At 41.2% G+C, this 10,678-nt stretch overlaps 1 protein-coding gene across 1 annotated transcript; it reads left to right on the top strand.

Moving 5' to 3' along the window:
* Positions 1-5,290: 5,290 nt before the first annotated feature.
* LOC134612884 (zinc finger protein 682-like) lies at positions 5,291-10,340 on the top strand. Its single transcript, XM_063457338.1, has 3 exons — positions 5,291-5,450; positions 5,826-6,515; positions 9,793-10,340. The coding sequence occupies exons 2-3, from the start codon at positions 5,844-5,846 to the stop codon at positions 10,276-10,278; spliced, it is 1,158 nt and encodes a 385-aa protein (XP_063313408.1). The 5' UTR covers positions 5,291-5,450; positions 5,826-5,843; the 3' UTR covers positions 10,279-10,340.
* The last annotated feature ends 338 nt before the right edge of the window (positions 10,341-10,678 follow it).

Genomic DNA, 10,678 nt, shown 5'->3' on the forward strand with positions numbered 1-10,678 from the left:
GTTAATCCCTGGTGGTCCAGTGGCATTGGCTTAGCTGGGGGAGGGAAGTGGGGTGGGCAGCAAGCGTTTACTCACCTCCCAGCAGCTCCCCAGTGTAAATCTCGCGAGACCCGCGGCCGTCAGAGCTGGCCGCGGGTCTCGCGAGATTTACACTGGGGAGCTGGAGGAGCTGCTGGGAGGTGAGTAAACGCTTGCTGCCCGCCCCCCCCAGGACCGCCGGGCTTGTAATTTATTTATTAAAGGTAAATGCACAAAATATACATGCCAGTCAGAATTTTTTGTTTTCTAGAATATGTGTGTGTAGTAGATGCAGTGAGGGTATTTTACTAGTGAATACAGTGTGTGTGTGTGTGTTTGTGTAGTGTGTGTGTGTATATAGTGAATGTAGTGTGTGTGTGTATATAGTGAATGTAGTGTGTGTGTGTATATAGTGAATGTAGTGTGTGTGTGTGTGTGTATATAGTGAATGTAGTGTGTGTGTGTGTGTGTGTGTATATAGTGAATGTAGTGTGTGTGTGTGTGTGTGTGTATATAGTGAATGTAGTGTGTGTGTGTGTATATAGTGAATGCAGTGTGTTTGTGTAGTGTGTGTGTGTGTGTGTATAGTGAATGCAGTGTGTTTGTGTAGTGTGTGTGTGTGTGTGTATATAGTGAATGCAGTGGGTTTGTGTAGTGTGTGTGTGTGTATATAGTGAATGCAGTGTGTTTGTGTAGTGTGTGTGTGTGTGTATATAGTGAATGCAGTGTGTTTGTGTAGTGTGTGTGTGTGTATATAGTGAATGCAGTGTGTTTGTGTAGTGTGTGTGTATATAGTGAATGCAGTGTGTTTGTGTAGTGTGTGTGTGTGTATATAGTGAATGCAGTGTGTTTGTGTAGTGTGTGTGTGTGTATATAGTGAATGCAGTGTTTGTGTAGTGTGTGTGTATATAGTGAATGCAGTGTGTTTGTGTAGTGTGTGTGTATATAGTGAATGCAGTGTGTTTGTGTAGTGTGTGTGTGTGTATATAGTGAATGCAGTGTGTTTGTGTAGTGTGTGTGTGTATATAGTGAATGCAGTGTGTTTGTGTAGTGTGTGTATATATAGTGAATGCAGTGTGTTTGTGTAGTGTGTGTGTATATAGTGAATGCAGTGTGTTTGTGTAGTGTGTGTGTGTGTGTATATAGTGAATGCAGTGTTTGTGTAGTGTGTGTGTATATAGTGAATGCAGTGTTTGTGTAGTGTGTGTGTATATAGTGAATGCAGTGTGTTTGTGTAGTGTGTGTGTATATAGTGACTGCAGTGTGTTTGTGTAGTGTGTGTATATAGTGAATGCAGTGTGTTTGTGTAGTGTGTGTGTATATAGTGAATGCAGTGTGTTTGTGTAGTGTGTGTGTATATAGTGAATGCAGTGTTTGTGTAGTGTGTGTATATAGTGAATGAAGTGTGTTTGTGTAGTGTGTGTATAGTGAATGCAGTGTGTTTGTGTCGTGTGTGTGTATAGTGAATGCAGTGTGTTTGTGTCGTGTGTGTGTGTGTATATAGTGAATGCAGTGTGTTTGTGTCGTGTGTGTGTGTATATAGTGAATGCAGTGTGTTTGTGTCGTGTGTGTGTGTGTATATAGTGAATGCAGTGTGTTTGTGTCGTGTGTGTGTGTATATAGTGAATGCAGTGTGTTTGTGTCGTGTGTGTGTGTATATAGTGAATGCAGTGTGTTTGTGTCGTGTGTGTGTGTATATAGTGAATGCAGTGTGTTTGTGTCGTGTGTGTGTGTATATAGTGAATGCAGTGTGTTTGTGTCGTGTGTGTGTGTATATAGTGAATGCAGTGTGTTTGTGTCGTGTGTATATAGTGAATGCAGTGTGTTTGTGTCGTGTGTGTATATAGTGAATGCAGTGTGTGTGTATATAGTGAATGCAGTGTGTGTGTATATAGTGAATGCAGTGTGTGTGTATATAGTGAATGCAGTGTGTGTGTATATAGTGAATGCAGTGTGTTTGTGTAGTGTGTGTAGATAGTGAATGCAGTGTGTTTGTGTAGTGTGTGTGTGTATAGTGAATGCAGTGTGTTTGTGTAGTGTGTGTGTGTATAGTGAATGCAGTGTGTTTGTGTAGTGTGTGTGTGTGTATAGTGAATGCAGTGTGTTTGTGTAGTGTGTGTGTGTATAGTGAATGCAGTGTGTTTGTGTAGTGTGTGTGTGTGTATAGTGAATGCAGTGTGTTTGTGTAGTGTGTGTGTGTATAGTGAATGCAGTGTGTGTTTGTGTAGTGTGTGTGTATAGTGAATGCAGTGTGTGTTTGTGTAGTGTGTGTGTATAGTGAATGCAGTGTGTGTTTGTGTAGTGTGTGTGTATAGTGAATGCAGTGTGTGTTTGTGTAGTGTGTGTGTATAGTGAATGCAGTGTGTGTTTGTGTAGTGTGTGTGTATAGTGAATGCAGTGTGTGTTTGTGTAGTGTGTGTGTATAGTGAATGCAGTGTGTGTTTGTGTAGTGTGTTTGTGTAGTGTGTGTGTAGTGAATGCAGTGTGTGTTTGTGTAGTGTGTGTGTATAGTGAATGCAGTGTGTGTTTGTGTAGTGTGTGTGTATAGTGAATGCAGTGTGTGTGTATAGTGAATGCAGTGTGTTTGTGTAGTGAATGCAGTGTGTGTAGTGAATGCAGTGTGTGTGTATATAGTGAATGCAGTGTGTTTGTGTAGTGTGTGTGTGTATATAGTGAATGCAGTGTGTGGGTATATAGTGAATGCAGTGTGTGTATATAGTGAATGCAGTGTGTGTGTATATATAGTGAATGCAGTGTGTGTGTGTGTGTGTGTGTGTGTGTATATAGTGAATGCAGTGTGTGTGTGTGTATATAGTGAATGCAGTGTGTTTGTGTAGTGTGTGTGTGTGTGTATATAGTGAATGCAGTGTGTTTGTGTAGTGTGTGTATATAGTGAATGCAGTGTGTGTTTGTGTAGTGTGTGTGTGTGTGTATAGTGAATGCAGTTTGTGTTTGTGTAGTGTGTGTGTGTGTATAGTGAATGCAGTTTGTGTTTGTGTAGTGTGTGTGTGTATAGTGAATGCAGTTTGTGTGTGTGTAGTGTGTAGTGTGTGTAGTGAATGCAGTGTGTGTGTATATAGTGAATGCAGTGTGTTTGTGTAGTGTGTGTGGGTATATAGTGAATGCAGTGTGTGGGTATATAGTGAATGCAGTGTGTGTGTGTGTGTGTGTGTGTGTATATAGTGAATGCAGTGTGTGTGTGTGTGTATATATAGTGAATGCAGTGTGTGTGTGTGTGTGTGTGTGTGTGTATATATAGTGAATGCAGTGTGAATGTAGTGTGTGTGTGTGTATATAGTGAATGCAGTGTGTTTGTGTAGTGTGTGTGTGTATAGTGAATGCAGTGTGTGTTTGTGTAGTGTGTGTGTGTGTGTGTGTATAGTGAATGCAGTTTGTGTGTGTATAGTGAATGCAGTGTGTAGTGTGTGTATAGTGAATGCAGTGTGTAGTGTGTGTATAGTGAATGCAGAGTGTGTGTGTAGTGAATGCAGAGTGTGTGTGTAGTGAATGCAGAGTGTGTGTGTAGTGAATGCAGAGTGTGTGTGTAGTGAATGCAGAGTGTGTGTATAGTGAATGCAGAGTGTGTGTATAGTGAATGCAGAGTGTGTGTATAGTGAATGCAGTGTGTGTGTATAGTGAATGCAGTGTGTGTGTGTATAGTGAATGCAGTGTGTGTGTGTATAGTGAATGCAGTGTGTGTGTGTATAGTGAATGCAGTGTGTGTGTGTATAGTGAATGCAGTGTGTGTGTGTGTATAGTGAATGCAGTGTGTGTGTGTGTATAGTGAATGCAGTGTGTGTGTGTGTATAGTGAATGCAGTGTGTGTGTGTGTATAGTGAATGCAGTGTGTGTGTGTGTGTATAGTGAATGTAGTGTGTGTGTGTAGTGTGTGTGTGTGTGTATAGTGAATGCAGTGTGTGTATAGTGAAGGCAGTGTGTGTGTGTGTGTGTGTGTGTGGGGGGGGAATGCAGTGTGTGTGTATAGTGAATGCAGTGTGTGTGTATAGTGAATGCAGTGTGTGTGTATAGTGAATGCAGTGTGTGTGTATAGTGAATGCAGTGTGTGTGTATAGTGAATGCAGTGTGTGTGTGTATAGTGAATGCAGTGTGTGTGTATAGTGAATGTAGTGTGTGTGTGTGTATAGTGAATGTAGTGTGTGTGTGTATAGTGAATGCAGTGTGTTTGTGTAGTGTGTGTGTGTGTGTATAGTGAATGTAGTGTGTGTATAGTGAATGCAGTGTGTGTATAGTGAAGGCAGTGTGTGTGTGTGTGTGTGTGTGGGGAATGCAGTGTGTGTTTGTGTAGTGTGTATAGTGAATGCAGTTTGTGTGTATATATTGAATGCAGTTTGTGTAGTGTGTGTATATAGTGAATGCAGTTTGTGTGTGTGTATAGTGAATGCAATTTGTGTGTGTGTATAGTGAATGCAGTTTGTGTAGTGTGTGTGTGTATAGTGAATGCAGTTTGTGTAGTGTGTGTGTATAGTGAATGCAGTGTGTGTGCATATAGTGAATGCAGTTTGTGTAGTGTGTGTGTAAAATGGGGGGGGGATTTTTATTTTAAATTTATTTTTAAATATTTAATTGTGTATTTTTAAAATAGTTTTTTTTTTTTTTTTTTTGTCCCCCTCCCTGTTTCTTACCTTGCCAGGGAGGGGTCGCGATGGCATTCCCTGGTGGTCCCGTGGCATGGACTGTGCAGTGGGGGCCCGCAGCAAGCTCTTACCTTCCCAGCAGCTCCCATGTCTAAATCTCGCGGCCTGCGTGCCGCACGGAGCATTGCCATGGTAACCCGTGTCAGCGCTCCCTGACGGCCGCGGGACTCGCCAGATTTAGACAAGGGGAGCTGAAGGGAGCTACTGGGAAGGTAAGTAAGAGCTTGCTGCGATCCCTCCAGGACCAAGGAACAAGCCTGGCGGGCCTGGTCTGCATTATCGGCAATATCGGTATCTCTATAAACTGATCGTGCCGAAAATATATATATTTGGTAATCGGTCAATCCCTATTTTATATATGTGTGAGTATACTTAATATGAAATAGGTAAATTAATCACCCGTCAGAAATGCATGCTTCATTATCATTGGTCACTAATACCTGTCAATCAAAATAACTGTTAAACTCAAGCATTATTGCCAGTTCATGTCTGCTGCTGAAGGACAGTATTCCTGCTGTGTGTTTGCACAAGCGTACTAAGTCTGCATGTTCAAATAAAGTTTATTGGTATCCTGGCCATCTTTATACTCCTCATATAAGAGCACAAATATGGCCCCAGGTATCTATTGATCCTGGGTTTTCTGGGGTGAGCAGGAATTTAACCCTGCTCACACCGCTATCTAAATGCCTATTTAAGAATCCACATGCCGTCCTGAATTCCAGCACACCGCGTAGCTCATCTCAAATATGGCCCCAGCTGTTAGAGCGGAGTCCCCAGGTATGTAATATATTTTGCTTTGAGTCTTCATTTAATGGTATTCACAGTATATATATATTTTCAAAAACTTGGATTGGATCTTAACTCCAATTGGTAGATTATTATGGTCATACATTCTAGGGCTTTACTTACGAACTTCACATTTGTATTCTTTCTGAACCCAAGTGGGGTAAATAATTGAAGAACTTATTATAGTTTTAAGACAGTTTTTAAAGTGGGTTCCGGAATTTTGAACAATTGAATTTATGATTTGTACTATCAATAAATCCATTGCATCATAAGTCACTCATTAAAATAAGTTTTCTCAGTCATACTGCATTGATTTTATGAATACAGTGTGTGTGTATATTTATTTATTTGTTTTTGTATTGCCAGAACGCCACCAAGAGGCTCATGGATATCAAAGTGGACACAGAAGAAAGATCATATGCACCAATCTTATGTTCTAATTCAGAAGATTTTAAATCCACAATAGAATTCCCTCAAATTGTTCCTTCGTTAAATGCAACTAGCAAAGAGGAGCCTGTGGAGTGGCTTATAACAGATGTCCGATCACTGGCTGAGTCCCAACCAGAAATAACTTCTGCAGAATGTATTGGGTCTGAAACCTTTATAATAAAGGTAGAACAGTGTATTAAGGAAGAGTCTGACCATTTGCTCATTAGTGGCTTTGGTAACTGTATAGCTAATTCTTTAGAAAAAGAAATTAAAAAAGAGGAAGAGACCTGTCCTACATCTGGAAACTTTGAGCTTAGTGGAAATGAATCAGTTAAGAAAGAGAGTGACTCCTCTGATTCACAAAATGTGAAGCCACTTAAACAGGAACTCGAAGAGAAATGTGTATTCGAGCAAGGGAAATCACAAATTTCAGAGACCTCTAAACTGACTCCTGAGAAAAGGAGGAGTGGCCGCCTCTCTTGCAAAATTAAACAATCAGGCCACAAACCTTCCCCTAAACCAGAAATATTCTTCAAGTGTGAGACCTGTGATAAAGTCATTAAACGTCTGGGAAGTTTCCGGGAGCATCAGAGAATACACACAGGAGAGCGCCCCTACAAATGCAAGGTTAAAAGATTGCTAATTCTAGTATTGCCATTTACTCGTGCCTCATATACAGATTTTAGATGTTTAAAGCATCACGGTCACTACCTCCCCCACACTCAGAAAAATGAGTATTTCATAAAGATAGAATCTTTATTAAGTAGTCATTTTGACTGTGTTGGCATTTCATTGATATTCCAAACCATTCAAGAGCTATAAGGAGACAAAGTAGGGTCTACTTTGTCTCTGTATATTTCCTTCTCTTGCAGAGCTACCATGTCAATTCCAACAGCTGTCACCAGTATGGAGGATTCTGCGGTGTCCCGGGGTCCTCCATAGACCCCAATGCCGTACTCTCACGCAGTGACATATGCAACTGGTGACCCCTGGACCCCCAGCTGCTATATCACCATGAGGGATCTTTGTGAATTCGGCAAAGTCCCCAGGTGGTGACAGTGCTACTTTTAAAAGGAAGTTGTTGTTTTTTTGTTTGTTTTTTTAAATATTTAACAAATACAAGTTTGTGATGTCTGAAAAGTGAAATTAAATGTAGAAATTCATAATTTTTTTTTTATACTGCAAATGTGTGCCTACATCTTAGGTTCCTGACCCTTAAAGTGCTTTATGTGTGAAGAGTGTGTTTGTTTGTTATTTTATTTTCTCATTTTACAAAAAGTGTAAATATCAATTGAAATTGTCACTTTTATAAACTAACACCCCCAGCTGCTCCTGTTACTTCCTGGTGGAGCTTGTAGCTGTTCAGGTCTTCTTCCTTGGGGCTGTTGGTCTTCGGGATGATCTGGGAACAAACTCCGGCACAGCTGAGGGATCTAGCCGGGACAGACCCGATGCCGTCGCCTGAGGAGCGTCTGCAAGTCCCAGTTTGTGTAGGAGAGTCTCCAACTCGGAGAAGCCACGGGCTTGATGTGTTGTGCCTTGATACTGAAAGAGGAGCATTCTCTGGGTCCCCCACCGATACTGGATGCCCTTGTCTCGGAACAGAGGTAGTAGCGGCCGCAGGGCCCTGCGCCACTCGGTGCCTTTAGTGAGGTCTGGAAACATGGCGTGGCTGCTTCGAAGTGTAAAGGAGCCTTCTCTCGGGCAGCCGCCATTAAGAGAGTTTTATCCTGTATGGACTGGAAGCGGATTATCAGATCTGTGTGAGAGGTGCTGTGGCTGGCTTCGGTAGTCTGAACATGCCGTCTAGCCGTATTGCCTTGGCCTGTTTGGGTGGCAGCAAGGCGCCTGACAAAGTGAGGAAGTCTGTTAGGCCTACTGTGTCCGGTATTCCGCGGATTTTGAGGTTATAACGCCTCCGTTGATCTTCAAAGGTGTCGACCCTGTTGTTGGTGGCTATTTTTTGTTGTTGGATTTCAGCCAGTGTACTCTCCGTGGAGTCAATTCTTTGGTCTTGGGAGCTCGAGCAGGGTGATCCTAGATGTGAAGCAGTCTAAAGCATCTTTAATGCTTTCCATGTCTGCTGCTATGTTCTTCCATAATTCGGCTAGCATGCTCTTTAGCTGGGTGGCTGTAACCAGATCTCCAGTGGTGGCTTGCTGGGGCTTAGGTCTGACAATTGGAGCACTCATTGCCCCCACTCCCGCTTCGTATGACTAGTCGCCTGAGGAGTAGGAAGGCTTCTCGTCCTCCAGCGCCATTGGGGCCTGCAAACGTCGTAACAGCTCCCCTATATCTTGGCTTAGGGGGCTTTTGTCTGCACTCGGTTATTTGTTTTTTCAGCCCATAGTCTTCTCCTGTATAGGGTGAGGGGCTGTTGAGTTTGGCAGCAGCCTGTTTTTCGTTCCTAAATCACAGTTTTCCTCTCATGAGGTCTAGAGCTCGAGTTGGCACGTCTACTCTGCTTCGCCCACCCCCTCCCAATTTCAAGTATTTATTGGTTGTGGGGTTTTTTTTTTGCCTAAATTGTACAGATTTTATTTTTTACATTCTTCATTTTTCAGTGCATATAGGTAGTTAGTCGTACTTGCGATGCCACAACAGTAAAGCCAAGTTATACAATATCAAACATTGAAATATAAGGGCATGACATAGAAAGACAATGCACATTTTTATATTGATAAGAAGAAACCAGCTAGTAAGGCATACCTAACTAGCATAATAAACACATTGATGAAATAGATTAAGCTTTAACATAACTTGTAACGCGGTGTATAAAAGCTGAATCCTTTTGCTAAAACATTATTCATATACGTAAAGCAGGAAGCTTGCTATAGCATAGACCCCAGTCAAACTGATTAAAATCTGTTAATGCATCACAAGCTAACAATAGTAAAGGAGTTTCTACACCACTGGGTTAGTATCATTGCAAGATATGTTATAGAAAAAGCTGATAGACAAACGGAATTTGTATTGCATATCTATCCTATCACTGAATGCGCCTCCAAAGCTCCCGGCAGATTTATTCAAAGCGGGCTTGGAAGCACTCCTTCTATACCTGGGAGGGGGTTTTCTCCTGGTGTTGGGGAGGCTGAACTGTGGTGGCCATCTTGGGCGTGCTGTACAGTGTTTTGATATGGCTGAAAGTTCTCTTGTAGGATAGTGGTGAGTTTCCCCAGTGGGGACCGGGATATCCCCTACTGGCCCATAGTTGGGTGGTGACAAGATGATCTTCATGAAAGGCCAGCTTTGTGCCAAGGGATCGTCCGTCTCCCTCGGACATCAGGCTTCTGGACAGACAAGATTGCATCTTCGGGCCTTATGAGAAGGAAGCGTACCGGCACAGATTGCGTAACCATGAGTTCCCACCTCAGTATAGGGTATTGAACAGCTCAAATGAGGCTTCCAGCTGTGTGGTTGTGTGCATGAGAAGCTAATTTCAGGTGCTTGCAAGCCAGAGCTCTGTTTGAACACGTCTGGCTATCTTGGCTTCCAGGCCCTGCCCCCTTACAATTTTTTTTTATATATATAATTCAAAGTTTAATGGATAACGCAGCATGCATTGTGGCATATACATTTTTGTGATTTCAATACTTTTAAAGGGAAACATTAGTGAAATAGATTACCCCTGATTTTTATATGTAAAGTAATTTATATAGATAAAGCAATTATGTAAATATTAAAATACCTTCAAAGAGTCTGAAGCTGCACAGCTGGTTGACTGTAGCTTGACCAGTTGAGATAACTTGTTACTGTCATGAACTACTTTCAGCAGGGAGAGGGGATGCTGTGCAAAGTTGTTATGGGACTTATCGCTATAGTTTAATTATAAACTACTTTAATCATTGAAGGCTTAACGTGTAAAGACTCCTGATTACAGCTTTGAATATTCTCATCCCCACAGGTATGCAAAAAGAATTTTAAAAGCTGCGCAGATCTAATCAAACATGGCTTGGTTCATTCAAACCGCCGACCACATAAATGTAAAAAGTGTGGAAAGAAATTTAAATTGGCTGGAGACTTAAGCAAGCACAGCAAGGTCCACTCAGATCAGTTCCCTTTCAAATGTGAGTCTTGTGACAAGAGTTTCAAACGAACATCCTGCCTCATCAAGCATATGCGCATCCACACAGAAGAGAAACCTTTTGCTTGCCCCATTTGTGGCAAACGCTTTAAGTGGGAGTCATCTGTGCGAGAGCATCGCAGGATCCACTCTGGGGAAAAACCTTTTCAGTGTCCAGAGTGCAAAAAGAAATTCACTCATTTTTCTACCTTTCAGCAGCACAAGAGGACACATAAGGAGAATGCTGCCTTCTCCTGTGACATTTGTGACAAATCTTTTAACCACAAATCAAATCTTCTCAAGCACAAAAGAAACATTCACACATAAATGTATTCTTATTACCATTTGCAGAAGTTGATTGTAATCATGTACAAAGGTGATGGACCATTTGGTTTTCTTTTTTTGATCCAAATCATGGATCGGAACCAACTTATTTATGTGATAAGATATATTGTTTATTGGGAAATAAGTAAATATATATATATATATATATATATATATAACTTTTTTTATATATATATATATATATATATATATATATATATATATATATATATATCCGTATTATCTCAGTTGACCATATATGCCACAAGATTGACATGGTGACCAAACAGGAATGGAGTTATTTATGAATTGCCAGGAATTCAAAGTGGATTTCAAATTCATACTATTACTGCATCTCACCTTTTTATTTATTTGTTTTATAAACCAGTATGTATCACTCTGC

Source organism: Pelobates fuscus, chromosome 5, assembly GCF_036172605.1.
Source record: "Pelobates fuscus isolate aPelFus1 chromosome 5, aPelFus1.pri, whole genome shotgun sequence".
NCBI classification, from domain to species: domain Eukaryota; kingdom Metazoa; phylum Chordata; class Amphibia; order Anura; family Pelobatidae; genus Pelobates; species Pelobates fuscus.